This window comes from Papaver somniferum, chromosome 3 (assembly GCF_003573695.1).
Source record: "Papaver somniferum cultivar HN1 chromosome 3, ASM357369v1, whole genome shotgun sequence".
In the NCBI taxonomy this organism is placed as follows: Eukaryota; Viridiplantae; Streptophyta; class Magnoliopsida; order Ranunculales; family Papaveraceae; genus Papaver; species Papaver somniferum.
The window spans coordinates 225,952,993-225,971,558 of NC_039360.1; the positions used below are offsets into that span (position 1 = coordinate 225,952,993).

At 36.6% G+C, this 18,566-nt stretch overlaps 1 protein-coding gene and 2 long non-coding RNA genes across 3 annotated transcripts; all 3 read right to left on the reverse strand.

The window, feature by feature from the left end:
* Nucleotides 1-443: 443 nt before the first annotated feature.
* On the reverse strand, nucleotides 444-2,180 carry LOC113360748 (expansin-B15-like). The gene is made up of 4 exons (XM_026604215.1): nucleotides 1,982-2,180; nucleotides 1,202-1,314; nucleotides 891-1,078; nucleotides 444-777 (listed from the first exon to the last, which is right to left on the reverse strand). The coding sequence occupies exons 1-4, from the start codon at nucleotides 2,178-2,180 to the stop codon at nucleotides 444-446; spliced, it is 834 nt and encodes a 277-aa protein (XP_026460000.1).
* A 4,310-nt stretch (nucleotides 2,181-6,490) lies between these two features.
* On the reverse strand, nucleotides 6,491-9,239 carry LOC113358817. Its single transcript, XR_003364736.1, has 4 exons — nucleotides 8,805-9,239; nucleotides 7,612-7,796; nucleotides 7,363-7,510; nucleotides 6,491-6,896 (listed from the first exon to the last, which is right to left on the reverse strand). It is a non-coding gene; the product is annotated as an uncharacterized LOC113358817 (long non-coding RNA).
* A 1,777-nt stretch (nucleotides 9,240-11,016) lies between these two features.
* LOC113362188 lies at nucleotides 11,017-13,963 on the reverse strand. Its single transcript, XR_003365598.1, has 4 exons — nucleotides 13,859-13,963; nucleotides 13,605-13,649; nucleotides 11,391-11,499; nucleotides 11,017-11,208 (listed from the first exon to the last, which is right to left on the reverse strand). It is a non-coding gene; the product is annotated as an uncharacterized LOC113362188 (long non-coding RNA).
* Between the last annotated feature and the right edge of the window lie 4,603 nt (nucleotides 13,964-18,566).

The following is an 18,566-nucleotide window of genomic DNA, read 5'->3' on the forward strand; positions in this document are numbered from 1 at the left end:
ATGGTATAGGCATCACTCATTCTTGAGGCGTACCGGTCAAATATCGTGTTAAGGACAGCGTGTTGAACACATGACTTTGTCCTCTGTTTCAGTCCAATTGAGTGTTTATTTACCTTCCAGAAATTAATCTTTTTATTCTAACATCTTTCTAACATCTTTCTTGAGTGTTTTATTGTTACAGACGCAACAACAAAATCGTTGGTTGATGATGCCATAGGCACACAAAAAAATAACCACTTCAATTCATAAATAAAAAAGAAAAAAAAATCATAAATAGTTTTTTTTTTTGTTTAAAAGCTTAAAGCAGCAAACCCTTCAAATAATTATGAATACGGTTGGTTTATCTGATTGATACATAGATCATACGATTCATCTAACAAGTAGCAAAGTTTCTTGATGAATGATGATAATTAAATATTTTGAGATAATAAAACAAGTAACTATTAATTAAAATTTATGCTCGATCGATATGTAACACCAGCTCGCCATCCCGCTGGAATGACGTTCTTCGCAACAATCGTCTCTCCGTTAGCAGACTTCAGACGTAGAGAAAATGGACCCTTCAATGCAGTTGCTGAGTCCAACTTCCACACAGCACCCCATGATCGCTGCATTGGTCGCCAATTTGAAGAAACTGATATGTCTTGAAGTTGAAGATCAATAGAAGCGATATCGCTTTGTCCGTTTTGATACTCAACCAGAGTGGCGAAATGGTTAGGGTTCGAACCAGCATCGACCTTAAACACTAAATTGGTGCCTGCGTAGTTGCATGCCACTCTGCCAGCCAGATAAAAAATATAGTCAATAGGTAGCGTGAATTCAAAAACCATCATAAACTAATCAACTCTTGTTGTTATGGTTACTATTCATGAAAAAGAAATGATACGGACCGCTTATATTGTATTTGCAAGACACCAACATTCCTCAACTGCTGTGCTTTGCCGGGAATCGCCATAGCTCCAACAGAGGTACCGCTCAAATCAAAATGGGTTGATTGTGAGACACAACCTGGGCACTCGTCTGTAATCACCACGGTTACTGGTTTTCCCGAGCAAGATGAATGTGCCGTACATTTCACCTGTAGTATATGATTTACCAAAATATTAGAAATTTGCGTATCTATTATTTGTTAATGAACTAAACTGACTAATTCATATGATATACCCAAGAATCTGAAATCATCAGTGCATTTATTCAACACCTGATAACATGTCCCGCAGCCTTTGCCCGACCTAAAAAGAGAAGGGCCACCAGCTGATATCATCGAAGAGAAAGGTGGTTTCCCTACATCACTCCCATAGCCGCAGGCGCCACCTGCGTACGTATCCACAAAATATGTGTTATCATTTTGGATGTTCGTCGTCAATAATTTCCCAAGATGGTTCTTTCACGGCTACGAAAACAGTCGCCTTGCCAAGGTGGTCTTTTTACACATATTGTTCGCTTGGTAGCTAGGCCACAAGCGATTCTATGGTATCATCAGTAGAATCTAGACCTCATATGAAAGCATGTTTCTTCTAACCCCTAATTGTTTATTTGATTTATTGGGTATAGGTGGGAAGACATTCTCTTAAAATAAAAATATTATGATAACATTCCATTTTTTAGAACTCTCTTAAAACAAAGAAAATTTAGAAATCTTTTCTTATTATGTAAAAAAGAAATCTACAAGGTAAACTAATTATTTTTTCTCTCGTGTATATTTTATTTTAATTTTGAAAACTAAAATGAAATAAGTCTGCTGAGTAATATCACAAATTCCAAAAAATATTGCTATACTCATAAACAGGAAAATATTTAGTTCTTAAATTATTGGCAAAGTTTTAGTTCTTTAATTAGTGTTCATTCCATGTTATCGACTAACAGGGACGTAGGGGGGAAAATGGACCAAAATCATGTTCTTTGACCTTGTGCATGCACGTATATAGGCGTATATTCTTCGTAACGCGCATGTACACACTCGCACTCTCTGATGACTTACCGTCACTACCAGCACCATTTGGACCTCCGTACCACGTAGCTCCTGCTGATGAGAAACCAGACTCAGTAGCTAGTGACACATCCAAGAGTTTTGGATTGAAAGACGAACAATATTGAATGAGGAACAGGAGACTTAAGAGGAGAATGGTAAACGAATATGTTTGGGGAAACATCTTAAGAGAAGCCATGAAAAGCAGCATCTCGTGAAATGAAGATCTTAGGTGGTCTTTATTCTTTTGGGTTTGAAAAGCTTAAGTTTTGTTGTTTTGGGTTGGGATGAGTTTAGTTACGAGAGAACAAAGTATTTATAGACAAATTGAATGAGATGATCTAATATTTTTGTAGGAAAACATCTTAATCAAATCTTAATTAAAAAATGAAGAGAATTGCAGGTACTCTTTCTTTATTTACTTGTTATGTTTTATATATTTACGGAACTAACAAGTCAAACATATCATGCAGAGAGTACTACTTGATCAGTAGTTATGCCGAGAGATGACAATTCATTTTCCTAGACCACAGTTCATTTTGTTAAATAAATTCCAGTAAAGAAAATCAATCTTAAGAAGATACGTGGAGTAATCAGCAATAGGAGCCTTAGTGCCTTACCGATTTGCTTGACCCGTATATATTGGAATTACAGATTCTTCATTCATTTACTAGTAATAAATTTCAGTTAAGACTACTGGTTCACCCGTTAGGTCTTCCATTAATGGTGGCTATTGGCCGTTGATTAACGGTTTCATGAATCAAAGTCAGCGGTGTTTAACTTGCTCGCATGGTGAAAAGATCTCTGTTTCTATGTCGTTTAGCAAATGTAATTTTTTTGATTACATCACTCCATAAATTAGGAAAACTAATCAAATTCCAAGCATTCATCGAAAGAAATCCAATCGATTTCCCAAAAGATATTTCAACTGTTTTCGCAGTAATAAACAATATCTTCCTGACAGGCCGCCAAAACCGCAACCTAACATATCTATGTGACTGGCCAGGCACGGCAGAATGTGGGGTGTGCTGTGCTGGCACAGTTTAAACTTGTAGTTTCTCGAGCTCTTGGTTTGCTCCCGTTGATGTGGATTTTAAGAATACATTGATAAATGTGGATTTTAAGAATGCATATATGTTTGGCTTGGCTTCTCTTACTTTGTGTACTTACAGTAGGGACTCATAAAATATCACGAATTTAACTCAGTAATACTCTTGGATGGAAGATCTATCATCTATGCATGCACTCAGGGAATGAGATTGCACATTCACTTCACCCCCTTGCTTTTCGAAACTGGCAAATGGAAGTGTTTACTAGTACTACTTCTCAGTGAAACTTGTGCTCAAACGGGGTAAATTAATAACAGAGATATTAGTGAATTTAAAGTAGAAAATACATCTTAATACAATAAAAAGATACGAATAAAAAATGGATGCATCTATAGGTTGGTATAATGCAGATGGTTGCTGTTGCTTCTCAGGCCTTATAGGCAAAATTCACACTTTTTTAATCCTTCGATATTTAAAGTCACAAGTGTTCCGCTTTTGGGGTCATATGTGACTAAACACTCCTTGCTGTTTGTTAAACAATCATTCCTTAATAGAATCTCGCCATTCTTGAGATATCCCAGGGGCACTAATTTTTCAAATCCTGTTTCATATTCAGAAACGGTGAAAATTTTGGTCCAAGAATCTACAACTCCATAATCTTTCATCACCCAGAGATCAATGTTGGGCTCATATGTAGGATTAACTAATAGGTAAAGTTCCTCTCCCGAGACACCCGCTTCCATATACTCATATGACTTCCATTCTTGTTCGTCCCGGTAGCAACCTATTTTCTTTAAATTTTTTATCCTTTTTCTATCCTTTTTTTTTTCTTTCTTTTTTCGCTGGTAATGTTATTCAGATAGTGTTTGAAGTGTGTGGGTTTCCAACTCAAAACCAATTGGCAATGAGTAGAGTGGCTCCACACCTTATATATTAAGATCTAGGCTAAGAAGTTAGCTATGTGGGACTATCTTATACTTTCTCCAACATGCTCCCCCTCCACGTGTAGGGCGGAGATTAAGCCACTGCAACGTGGACCTCTGTACGGGTGGACGTGCAGCCCTTTGGGTATACCAATTGTTAGATATTTGGTTGAATATATGATGAAGATTAGAAGGATTTTTTATCATGAAGGAGCGGGAAACTAATAGTTTCTACTCACTTTATTTTCTTTTGATTTCTTTCTTCATAATAATTTCTCTCTCTACACATGGTCGATATAAGACCATAGAGATAAGATGACATGTGGATATCTATTGTCCTTACAATTGTACTACTACTTATATTCTTACACTCCTATTACATTTGAACATTACATTAACACTCAACAATCTCCTCCTTAATGTGATGTTCTACAACTCCAAGTAATTCCCTAAGTTTTGAAACTTGTCTTTGGGAAGTGCCTTGGTGAATATGTCCGCCAATTGGTCTTCCGTCTTGCAATACTTGAGTTCTATCTCACCATCTTCAACCGCTTCTCGAATGAAGTGATACTTGAGTTTGATGTGCCTTGCTCTACAATGCTCAACCGAATTTTCGGACATAGCAATTGCGGATTTGTTGTCACAAAAAATTTCGGTGCACCCTTCTTGTTTCTCTTGAATATCTTCCATGATTCTTCTTAGCCATACAACATGAGATGTAGCTATTGATGCCGAAATGTACTCCGCTTCCGCCGGGGATAGAGCTACGGTTGGTTGCTTATTCGATACCCATGTAAATATACCCGAACCAAGAGAAAAGGCATAACTCGATGTACTCTTCATGTCATCAATACACCCTCCCAAGTCGCTATCACTATAGCCAACTAATTTGACATCCAAATTTCTTGAATACATGATTCCATAATTCATTGTTCCTTGAATATACCTTAACAACCTCTTTGCCGCGCCAAGATATAGATGACTATGTGAACTCATGAACCTAGAAAGCATACTTGAAGCAAACATGATGTCGGGTCTTGTATGTGTAAGGTACAACAAGTTTCCAATAAGACCTCTATAGTAAGTCTCATCAACTTTTCTTCCTCCATCATCTTTCTTGAGTTTCTCATTCACTACAAATGGTGTAGATGTGGGGTTACAACTAAGCATACCAAATTTCTTCAACACCTTTTCGGCATACTTGCTTTGAGAAATGAACACTCCATCTTCACTTTGATGAACTTCAATACCAAGGAAGTACTTTGAGTAGACCCATGTCACTCATTTCATATTTAATCATCATTTCTCTTTTGAATTGTTCAATCATATGAACATCATTACCCGTAAAGATAAGATCATCAACATATAAAGCAACAATGAGAATAGATGTACCTTGTGTCTTCACATATAGTGTTGGCTCATTCATGCTTTTGTTGAAGTTTTGCCTTTTGAAGTATCCATCTATCTCACTATACCAAGCTCTTGGTGCTTGCTTTAGGACATACAAAGCTTTCTTTAACTTGTATACCTTGTCTTATTCTCCTTTAATTACAAAACCTTGTGGTTGTTCTATATATACCTCTTCATGGAGTTCTCCATTCAAAAATGCCGATTTGACATCAAGTTAATAAAGTAACCAACCTCTTTGAGATGCCATAGCAATCACGACTCTAATGATGTCAAGACGAGCAACCGGTGCAAAAGTCTCATTGTAGTCAATGCCGGGTTTTTGAGAGTATCCCTTTGCCACCAACCTTGCTTTGTGCCTTTGAAGTGACCCATCCGCATTGTACTTCACCTTGTAGATCCACTTCACACCAATAACTTCTTTGTCACTTGGCCTTGCTACTTTCTCCCATGTGTCATTCTCATTAATAATAACAACTTCTTCTTCCATAGCTTTTATCCAAACCGTTTCTTTTGATGCTTCTTCAAAATTTTCAGGTTCAACCGTACAATAGTTACATCTTTCATACACTTAACTCAACCTATGCATCTTCTTTGGTGTCGATGGTGGTGATGTTGATGCACTAGTACTTGGAGACATATTTGGAACTAGTCCAGAAGAGGCTATAAATGACGAATGAAGTCTGTTATAAAACATGGTTTATCACGGTTTTCATCTGTTATTCGAACCGTTATTTATTTGGTGTGACTTTTTATAAATGACAAACAAGGAACGTTATTAACTACGACGTATAAAATTTGTGATTTAAAGTCACATACAAAATCTGTTATCAAATATCACGGTTATTGTATGTAACATTAAATAACAGTTGATCTATGTCATAAAATAATCACAGGTATTATTGGTGAAAAATAATAACGGTTGATGCATGTCACTGAAAAATACAGTTTTTATATGTTAAATAAAATAATGGTTCCTACACGCTATAATTCGAGGTATTTTCCTCTAACGAGCCAGTTCCGTCATTTTCTGGCTACTAATTCAAATTTCGGCATTCAGATTTTGGAAATCCGAAATTCATTTGGTATTATGAAATCCGTTGGGGTATCAGAAACTCACTCAAATTGAAAAAGAAAATAGATATTAAACAAATTGACTTTATTAATTAACTTTATAACTATTTTCTAAAGAAAATAGAATATTCGAACATAAATGGAAGACATATCCTAACAACTCCAACTCCAAGTTACATCTTGAAAATTTAAAAAGTGATCAATCTGCTGTCACTGCAACTCTAACTTGATCGCTCTCCTACAGGCTACAGTGGTTGCATAGGTCTTGGGCCACTTGGTAAACTCACCTCTTGAAACATCCCCAAGCACAACATCATCTCTATGTCACAACATCGCACTTGGAACAAAGATTTCCTCAATCATGAAGTCGTAGTGGTCATCCATCAGTAACTTGCAAGTGCAACAGCCTTTTTCCTGAAGTTCCTCAAACAGCAAAAGACCAAAGGACGAAGGCGTCGCTGGGATCCCAATACCCTGTATATGTAACATGATAAATTTTAAGATACCACGATAGATTAAAATACTGGACCAGTAACAAAATTTATTAACAAAAGAACAAAATGGATGGTTAAGTATTCGTCTTCATCTTCAATGGATCACATGGTTGACTCAATAAAATTAGGAGGCATTAAGCACGATAAATTCCCACTACCACTATCCATTCTACATATTCCAGATATATCAATCAATGTTTATCAGTAGTCTATAGACTCATTAGTTCAGCCAAAGTAGCCGAGATCAGTAGATAATAATGGAATAAACTTATACAGGCAGTGGCGGAACCAAAATTTCGATATGGGGAGACTAAAAAAAAATGTTGTACCCAAGTCAGTATGAGAGGAAAACACCAGCGAAGTAGGCCCATATATTACTTCAGCAAAATAACAATGTATAAAATGTGCCCAATATATAGAATCCGACTCCGATGAACAGAACTTACCTAAATTGTTGGGAACATTAATTCCTTTAGCCTGCAACATTGTTAGAGTCGCAAAGAATTCTTAAACTCTGCCCAACAATTCAACTTTTGGGGGAACATCTCTAGAACTATGCAAACTGTCGATGCATTGAGAAGAAGCTCAGTCATCCTATAAATGTTAACAGTATGATTTAAAATTAAATTCGATATTATTCAAAGAAGTCTAATATGAAGACAATATAAAACATGTAACAAGGGAAGGACACATACCAAGTTGTTAAAAAGCCGCAACTTCCTTACTATTCAGACTAGTTGCCATCCAGGGAGATAACATCCTTCACTGTATCCCATTTGTTTCTAGAAAAAAAGATGGGTAACAGCTCCTCCATTTCGAATAGGCAACTGCTGTTATCGAATTTTAAGCTACATGTTGCTAGAAGTTTGTGTTGTGTAGGCTGTCAATAAACAAACAAAAACACATAAGTTTATCATGGGTGTATCTACGTACAACTGCCATTTTATTTTTGGTCGCATAGGCTGACAAGCTAGTGTAGACTAATCTTAATATGTTCTCGGGCTCTCCTTACATGGTGATAATATGAATTGTAGAAGAAAAATAATTACCTAGTACTGAAAGATCATTGATCTTGTGAACAAGCATTCAATCTAAGCTAACCAGCTAACCCTCCGTCTTCCTTTTTCACTCGTGTTCTTCTTCTTACTTGTCTAATAAGAAGCCGTTGATCTGGTGGACCAAATTGCTTGGCTTGGTGAACTAAAAAGCTGGACTTGGTGGACTAAAGTGATTTTTTTTACTTGGGCTAGTGGTAGTTTACTAAGTTGAGGTCTTTGAAGAAGAAGGGGGGGCTACAGCCAGGTTTCGTCAACCAGTGCTTCCACCCCTGTATACAGACCTAGCACACCACTAATATATGTGGTCTACAAGCTCTATGGCTATGCATCATGGCACACAAAGTATAAGGAAAGGCAGAGAGGCTCAGATGGGACAATGCTTGGGATTTGGACGACGCCAAGCAAGAGTGTGCAACAGAAGTTGCCCAAAAAATAGTAGATATGCATTTGGTGATTATTATTCGCTAAACCTAACTTGGAATTACCGTAATCAAATCACAAAAAAAAAAAACTAGATGAAAATAATCAGTTTTACAATCAAAACACAAAAATAGTCACTGATCCTATGTGACGTAAGTTCAGATTCATCCAAAAATAGTCAGACTTGCATCTTTTCAATCAAAAGACATCCAAAAATAGTCAGATTTGCATCTTTTCAATCAAAAGACATAAGTTGTTTAGCAATAAACCATCATTAGATTGTATTATTACAACACTACAACAATCTATGTAACCCAAGTTCAGATTCAATCAAAGAGTATGAACTCATGCATCTTTCCAATCAAAAATCATAAGTTATTCAGCTATAAATAAGAATAAAAAAGATATACCTTGGATGTTTTTTGATCTCTGAACTACTAATCCCCCAAAAAAGATATATCTCTTCACATCTCTGAATTGCTTAGGGTTGAACTTATAGTTGTTCCAAAACGCCAAGCAGGAATCCCTCCCAAAAGAATTTTCGTTTGATTTCATCCCGCCCAAAATGAAATTGTTAGGGTTCAAATCGAAAAACAAAATTGACCGAGATTATTACCACCACTGGATGTTCTTCTTCCATTCCTTCTTAATAGATTTTTGTTTACATAGATTTTCATCCTGCGATGCAGAAATATTTCCAAGATTGCAGAATAAATCTTCTCTGAATAACCCCTAATTTTCTGCCAGAATATCAGATGGAGGAGAAATTTTTTTTTCTTAAAATAGGTATGAAGCGAGGAAGAATTGCTGGATCTAGACTTTGAGGAGAAAACTTCTTTTACATTGTTAACATCAAAGACACGCGTCTGCTTGTGAGTTTTTTTAATAGGCGCACAAGTCTTTTATTTTTAAGCTTGCCTTGACTAGGCTTGACCGACACCAATAATTTTTAAGCTTGCCTCGACGACACCAATAAAAAAATGTAAAGGTTTTTTGTTAAATTAGTTTATGAGTATAATAAAATTATATCGCACACAAATTTAATTTAAAATATAAATTAGAGTTACATAATACTCCCTCCGTTCCATTTTACTTGATGTTTTAGGGTTTTTTCTATGTTCCAAAGTAGATGATAATTTTGGTATTTTTCTCATATTCTCACTAATTTGCCCTTGCTTTGGAATTACACAATATTATTAATTTTTATTGAAATCGGTACTCTAATTTTAAATTTACTGTAATTTTTTATTTTGTTCCAAAATGATAGAGAATTTGGTAATACATCCCAAGTAAAATACTACGGGATTGATAACTTTCCCTAGAATCTAGAAACTAAAAACTAGGTCATCTAAATCTTTAAGAAGAATTAATATGGGTAAACTTGGAAAGATTTTACTCTCTCTGATATTTCTTAATCTCCGTGAAAAACTCTACAACGTCAAGTAAATCGGAACGGAGGGAGTATATTTTTAGTAGATTCGATGATTTCCGGTCTCGTTTGTAATTAGGTCGATCTTTAGTTATATGGAATGTTGCAGCCATAGGAGTAATTGTCGAGTTTCGCTCATAATTATGAAAAAAGCTGAACTTCATCGTTTCGAATTGAGAAGATTTGCGTCAAAATTTAGTTACATAATCAAGAATCGAGACTTCAGTTGAAAATTTGACCGAGTTGGAACAAGTTCGAGCAAAACTGAAGAAATCGAAACTTCATCATTTCGAATCGAGATGTGTCAAAATTTAATTACATAATCAAGAATCGAAATTTGGTTGAAAATTTGACCGAGTTGGAACGAGTTCGAGCAAAACTAAAGAAACCGAAACTCATCCTTTCGAGTTGAAAGATTTGCTTCAAAATTTAGTCCATAATCAAGACTCGACAATTCGGTTGTAAATTTGACCGAGTTGGAACAAGTTCGAGCAAAACTGAAGAAACCGGAACTTCATCGTTTCGAATTGGGAATATTTGTGTCAAAATTTAGTTACATAATCAAGAATCGAGACGTCAGTTGAAAATTTGACCGAGTAAGAACGAGTTCGAGAAAAACTGAAGAAACAGGAAATTCATCATTTCGAATTGGGAAGATTTGTGTCAAAATTTAGTTACCTAATCAAGACTTGAGACTTTAGTTGAAAATTTGGTCAAGTTGGAACGAATTCGAGCATAACTCAAGAAACAAGAACTTCATCCTTCCGAATTGGGAAGATTGCGTGAAAATTAAGTTCCATAATCACGACTCGACAATTCAGTTGAAAATTTGACCGAGTTGGAACGAGTTCGAGCACAACTGAAGAAAACAGAATTTCATCTTTTCGAATTGGGAAGATTGCGTCAAAATTTAGTTCCATCATCAAGACTCGACAATTCAATTGAAAATTTGACCGAGTTAGAACGAGTTCGAGAGAAAAACTGAAGAAACCAGAACTTTATCATCTCGAATTGGGAAGATTGCGTCAAAATTTAGTTCCATAATTAAGATTCGACAATTCAGTTGAATATTTGACCGAGTTGGAACGAGTTCGAGCAAAACTGAAGAAATCGAAACTTCATCCTTCGGAATTGGAAAGATTTGTATCAAATTTTAGTTACATAATATTATAATTATTTTATTTATTTCGGTGTCAACTAATAATAAAATACAATTGAACTTAAATAATATCAGAAGACAAAACAATGGTTGGAAGTCGATTCTCAAATTTTCAAAAACGATTCACGTTCGATTCACGATTTAAAAACCTTGGTACTAATAATTGTTATCGCGAGCCATTGCTGGGACGCTTAATAGTGTTGAACTTCCGCCTCTCCTAATTTTCCTGTAACATCATAATTAATAATCAATACAACACTTTGATAAAATGAAACAACGGTTCAATTCAAAAAACTTAAACTTACTTCTTCCGAATTTCTGTTATCATTTAAGTTCGCTGCGTTAGGGAAGATTCCTTAGCTATGCCAGCAAAGATAAAAGGATCCTCAAAAGCATTCACATAAGTACCTCGTAGTGTAGTCTATCTGCGCCTCGTAGTGTAAAAATTGAGCCGACTGACGTGGTGCATCCATCCATTCTTTGCTTGGAAGTGTAATAGACATCACTTCAAGTAAACCTAAATGAGATATATGAAAATAAAACAATAAGATCCTATTGCGTGAGTGACAAAAGATAGCAAAATCGGAAAGAATGAAGTATGCAAATCCAAACAGTCAAATTCAAAAAAATTCAAGTTAACAGACATCCTAGGCCAGATTGCATCAAACAAACTACTAAAACAACTTAATAGGAACAAAATCGGCACAAAAAATCCTAAAATGCAAAGCTAGAATCTGAAAAATAATAGATTAGGATATAGTGATGCTAACTGCTTTAGAAGCTCCTATACCACAACTGCACAATCTGAGAGATTTCTCCGTGTCCAGTGACCAGCATCAAAATTCCGGGACTCCATACATCCACCGGTCGACCAGCTCCTTGTCTCGCTGCCATCTAAGCCAACTACCCTGTCCATCTCAGAACTGAGCTCCATCGACTGCACCAACGGGACCACTCTCTACTGCAGCTGCTTGTCTCGCTTCCGTATCTCCTCTAATTTCAGTTCACCGGCAACTTCTCTGTAGCCTTTCAATCCGAAGTTCCATGAAAGAATGGCAACTCTAACCCTGATTTTACAGCTGCATCTCCATTCACGTCTGTAAATCATTTTCAAACTCTGAAGACCCATAATCTCCACCAAACCAGCACCAACAATCCATCCCCGTTGTTTGTTGCTGAATATGGAAGCATTAATCATCTGAGACTGTCAGCTCTTCCTCTCGGCTACACCACCAGACGAAAAGACTTCACTTGCACTTCTTTGCCCATCGACCACTGCTTCCTGCAGTGCACTTCAGCCAGTCCATATTCTTCAATCACCCTTGCAACCTATTCCAATCAACCCATCTCTGCCTTCAAATAAATTCATCCATCACAAATCCAAACCCCCATATCAATTGAGGTTGTTGTTGAGATTTGCTCGATGGAGTACTCGCTGCCATCTTCTTTCACTTATATCCAATTTCGGATCCACAGATCTGTTGATGCTTCTGTAGGTATATCTCGAACAATAACCCTCAGTTAAATTAAATTTCAGGCAACAACCCATACTGATTCACCCATCGAACTGTTGAACACCTAAACCCTTTCTTCGTCTTCATGTTGCTCTGTGGTGTCCTTTCATCATCAGTATCTCTATGAAGTCTAGATGTCGCACTGTTATAAGATTTCTCCGTGTCTAGTAACTGCACAATCCTAAGATGCAAAACTAATGCTAAATGCAAAACTCATGCTTTACAGTAGCAGCATCGTGTTCACTGACAGGTCTTGTAGGAAAAAATATTGTTGGCTCTATAATGGGAATTATGGGCTTTGGAACTTTTGGTGCAATAAGGGAGTATTTTTTTTTGCTCCTCGAAGTAGCTGAATACAAGAAATTTGTACTATCCAGAACCACACACCATCAAATGAAATTGTAGTTTTGAGCTTCTGTTTCTTAGTTTCCATTCTTTTGAATCTCACTAACTCATCATTGATCACATTATAGGATTCGCCATACTTCTAAACAGTTTAGGAAGATTTTAATTTTTCAAATATGTATTGCAGGGTTCGATGAAGATGGAAACTGAATTCTACTCGATGATTTTTAATGAAGAGAAATTTACCTTAATTTATTGCAAATGCTAATGCTAAAGCGTATCCACTATTTATTTGTCTAGTAAATGATCACCACTGTAACAGCAGAATAGAGCAAGGTGCCACAATTGCTACAACCTTTTCATGAATCAATAATTCTGTCTAAATTTAGGCTACAAAAATTGTGTATCACGGGATCCAGACACGCAGAAGTATAAGTTAAGCTTCACAGCCAGCTTTTCATACAACTACATCCAACTAAGATCGTTGTGAAGCCCGTGCTCTTACTCAAAAACTGCTCTCTTGAGAAGAACACCCAGGAAATACTTAGCATCTCTCAGCTAGAATTTACTAACTATGTATAACACAATACATATGTCATACTCTCATCAAATCAACAGACCAGTTGCAGAACCAATTTATCAAACCAAAATCTTTGCAATTATCCATTCATAGAATATATTTGAAAACCCAATTTATTGATTAACCAGACAAAAGCTTAAGCGAAAAAATAGAATCAAAGATGAAAAGGGATTTGAAACTTACTTTAATTTGATATCTTCTTCTTCTCCGATCTCCTCTTAGGTCTGTCTAGCAAAATAACAGAGAGAAGGTTTGAAGAAGTGAATTCAGAGACCAATTTCATTCAACCAAACTAATCAAAAGCATTCCTTCCCGATTTCTACCTTAACCAATTTATCAAATCAAAATCTTTCAATGTACAATTTTGGTCACCAAAATCAATTTTTATGAACCAGATCAAAACCCAGATACAAAGATGACAAGGATTTGAAACTTACTCGACACCTTCTTCTTCTTCAAAGTTAGAGCTTGGGTAGTTAGGTTTCCGGAGGGAAAAACGCGTACGGCGGGGTGAAGAGATGAACTCAGAACTTATCTTCTCGTTCCGGGGTGTTAACTCCTTTTCTAGTCTGGGGTGTTGACTCTTTTGCTAGTATGGAACCTATATGGCTCTATGGACTTATGGCAAGTAAGCCAGTGTCTATGATAAGCCATTGGTTAGCTATTTTTGTGGTGCGTAACAAAATATTATTGGGGGGCGTATTAAAATCTATGATATTTGACAGATTTATTCTGTGATACAATAGTTTGTGAAAAATCACGCACCTACAAATTTATCACATTGGAGAATAACAGTTTTTTTGTGTTAAATGATGGGTCCCACTATTTTTATATTATATGACATTATTTGTTTGTAATATCCCAATAACGCAACTAATCTGTCATTTGAAAACGTGATTTATGGCCCCTTCTGGACTAGTGGAGATGCTCTAACCCTTGCATTTGGGGGTGTTTGAGGTAGTTCTTCACCTTCTCCAACTTCACTTGTTGCTGAATTTTCTTTCTCTTCATCAACAATAGCAATTTTCTTCTCAATTTTACCTTCTTCCCAATTCCATGAAGCACCTTCATTGAACAAGACATCACGGCTTGTGATCATTGTGTTTTTTTTCAAGCTAAACAACCTATAACCTTTTGATTGGAGGCTATAGCCAAGAAATATACACTTCTCGCTTGATTCATCAAGCTTTGTTCGCTTCACTTTTGGAATTTGAGAATAACACACACTACCAAAAACTTTTAGATGGCTTACCGATGGCTTTCTCCCACTCCATGCTTCAAACGGAGTTTGTCCCCATACGGCTTTTGTTGGACACCTATTCATCAAGTATATGGTGGTGTTAACGGCTTTGGCCCAAAACTCTCTAGGCATACACTTCTCATGAAGCATGGACTTCTCCATCTTCATCACGGTTTGGTTCTTTCTCTCGGAAACACCATTTTGTTGAGGAGTATAACCCACGGTTAGTTGCCTTTCCAAGCCTTCATCTTCACAAAATTTATCAAACTCTTTGTTGTTATATTCTTTGCCTCTATCACTTCTCAAAACTTTGATGTAGTGACCACTTTGCTTTCAACAAGGCTCTTGAACTTCTTGAACACGCTAAAAACTTCGGACTTTTTTCTCATGAAGTACACCAAAGTCATACGAGTAAAGTTATCAATGAACAAAATGAAGTATCTATTACCTCCATGAGTTGATGTCTTCATTGGTCCACACACATCGGTATGTACCAAACCAAGAAGTTCTTTTGACCTCCATGCTACACCTTCTGGGAATGGTTGGAGATGTTTCTTCCCAAGTGTACAACCTTCACACACTCCATCTTTGTGGTTGATATGTTGTGGAAGTCCTTGCACCATATTCTTGTTGGAAAGCACCTTGAGACTATTGAAATTCAAATGCCCAAGTCTTTTATGCCATAACCATGTTTCATCAATGGTTTCCATCCTCAATGCAACATTTTTTTGCTTATCAAACACAATTGGAAAGCTTCTATTTTTCTCTATCTTGATACTCTTCATGACTTGTCTCTTGTTGTTGTGCTTCTTGTCATAAATGGTGCAATATCCATCTTCAAAATGAACCGCATACCCAAGTTCCACAAGTTATCTAACACTAAGCAAATTTTGTGCCAAGTCCGGAACATATAACACATCTCTAATGTATTTTGCTCCATTGATAGTTTGCACACAAATGGTACCTCTTCCGTTAGCTTGAACCATATTTCCATCACCCATCTTCACTAGAGAGTTTATGGATGTATCCATATCAACAAACAATCTTTTTTCACCGGACATATGAGTTGTGGATCCACTATCCACAAACCAAACTTCACTTTTGGAAGTCACCATGGCACTTTGACAAGCATAAAACAAATTTTGTTTATTGTTTTTTTATTCGGCTCTGCCGGCTTGTTCTTCATCTTCTTTGTATCTACAATCTTTCTCCAAATGCCCATACATTTTGCAATTGCGGTGGTTTTTATTTATTCCAACAATTCTTCTCCAAGTGACCATTCTTCTTACAAAAATTGCATCTTGGTACTTGAGACGAATCACTCTTTGTATAGTTGTTGGAATTAGGTCCTCCTTTCTTCCATTTTCCTTTTCCTTTGAAGTTTGATGTTGATTCACCCTTGTACTCATTTTTCTTTGTTGCTGAATTTTTTGAATCCAAGTTGAATTTTGATTGAAAAGCACTCTCAATTGACTTTTCGGAGTGTTTTAACAACCTTTGCTCATACACCTTCAAGGAAGCCCATAACTCTTGTGACATGAACAAGGTCTTCATTTTGATGGTCCAAATATCATAATTTTCTCCATGGAAAAGAGGTACTGGTGGTTGTTGAATGTATAAACTTGAATTGCTAGTACTAGCCATTGATTTGGTTGATTGATTGAAGAAATTGGTTTTTTCTTTTTTGGATCTAGTTTTTGAGAATTTTAAATGTTGCTGATTTTTGAGATTTAATGGATAGAAATTGATTTTTCTTCACTCTCCAAGATCAGATTCACTTGATCTATGCTCTGATACCATGTTTGAAGTGTGTGGGCTTCCAACTCAAAGTCAATCGGTTTTGAGTTGGAAGCTCACACACTTCAAACATGGTATCAGAGCTAGGCCCGTATGAGAGTGGAATGAGAAGTAGACCCAAAAGGCTGCCCATCCACCCCCGTACAGAGGTCCACGTTGTAGTGGCTTAATCTCCGCCCTACACGTGGAGGGGGAGCATGTTGGAAAAACTATAAGATAGTCTCACATAGCTAACTCCTTAGCCTAGATCTTAATATATAAGGTGTAAAGCCACTCCACTCATTACCAATTGGTTTTGAGTTGGAAGCCCACACACTTCAAACAGATAGCAACTGGGTATTTGGATTTCTTTGGTTCTCTCTTCAACTATATCGAATGAAACTATAACTTCATGTTTTCTCACCCCGTGAATAATTCCATTCAGAGGCTTTACGGAAAGATTAATATACCTATCATGTATATCATTAGGTATATCTCCAATTCTATTCCATGAATTTGAACGTAATCTGCTAACCCAAACTTCAGAATAACCATCGCGAGCCACTATTAAGAACAACTTGTAATCATCAATTTTCCAGCTTTTGCATACACTTCTGAACCGAGCGACCGATATGTCTGGTAACTTCGTAAGTATATCCATGGTTATATCTTCAGGAAGGCTCCCCAACGTTGCCATGGTGCAATTGGTTTTGCAATATATCTTCGAAAGTATCTTCATGGTTATAGCTATTGCAATTTGCAATACAAGATGAAGGTTGGGCATTATGTGCATATATATATATATATATATATATATATATATATATATGTTGGGTAAATTACTAATAATGTAACTGAGAAGAAGATACTTAGCTCAAACCGATGTTGCTGGAGATGCACAGAAAATGTAGAGGCACGTATACGATACGTTGTCCTAAAGGCAATATCGCCTGCCACTCCTCTGAGATGCTACAGCAGTTGGCGAGTCACCTCCAGGATACAATTACAGTTAGTACCCCTCAATGTAGCATACAATGAGGGTACCCTTAGAGCTTGGCAGAACTTAAAACAGTAGAAGAGATGTTTACAGAAAAACAGAGGGAGAGTAGAAGAGATGTTTCTCTGTGGTGTGTCTTTTCTGAGCTTACAACTACTCTCTTATATAGTGTTTGTGTAGTTACAAACAAGAAAGAAAACCCATGCTTATGAAAGAAATACTGGTAATGTTGGGTTAAAGATAGTGCAAGAAAAGTCGTTTTGTCAGGCATGGAGCAGTGTGTTGCTGCCAAGCCAAATACGTACAAACAAGGGATCCAGGACAAAACACGTACAGACAAAGAAGCCAAGACAAGCACGTTCAGACAAAGAAGTCAGGACAAAACACGTACAGACAAAGAAAAGATTCTTCTACTTGTGTGGAAAACACGTACCAAAAATTTCAGCAAAAAGATAGGATCTAATTAATGAACCCACACCCGAGCCCGAGCGATCGAACGGCGGCGGCGTGCGTGCTTCTATGCGAAGCACCGCGCGTACGGGAAAGGAAACCTTCCCCTAGTCTAGGCCTTCCCTCCAAGCACAAAAGTCTAATGACCCAATGGCCATGCCCTTATAGCCAATTCTATGGTATTTAAGTATAAAATTCTTTAGATTTTAGTCAATGTGGGACTATTATTTTATCTATTAAAATGAAAAAACAATTAATGGGCAATAGGTGTAGGGATCAAAACATAGTCCATGTAAAAAATTGGTATTTTTAAAGCGTTTTTTCTAACAATATATATATAAGGTATGATGTTTCCTTATAAAACACAAAACCCTTTACGTAGGTTACCGAAAAAGGAAACGGTTTCCAAACTCAACTCAAAGCTCAATTTATGGAAAGAACAGTAAGATTTTCAACAAACTCTGTTACCATGTGCAGTTCACATTACCAAATTCCACTTAGTTTCTAAATTCCAACTCTTCTTTGTCTAATTTTTCCAGATTTATTTTCCTTGCTCACTGGGCTGCAATGCTGCAATCAAATGACCATTTCGGGGAAGTGGTGGTAACTCTTACTGCACATAATCCTTAGATTGCCGGAAATTCTTTTGGTTAACTTTTCTGTAATGGGGGTACTTTATGTT

What these genes read in the sequence shown, in the direction of transcription:
- LOC113360748 (XM_026604215.1), bottom strand. Translation starts at nt 2,180, where the DNA reads ATGCTGCTTTTCATGGCTTCTCTTAAGATGTTTCCCCAAACATATTCG. An exon ending in GCTGCGGGACATGTTATCAG is followed by an intron (nt 1,079 to 1,201) that starts GTGTTGAATAAA and finishes CATATACTACAG; the next exon opens with GTGAAATGTACGGCACATTC. An exon ending in TTGCAAATACAATATAAGCG is followed by an intron (nt 778 to 890) that starts GTCCGTATCATT and finishes TCTGGCTGGCAG; the next exon opens with AGTGGCATGCAACTACGCAG.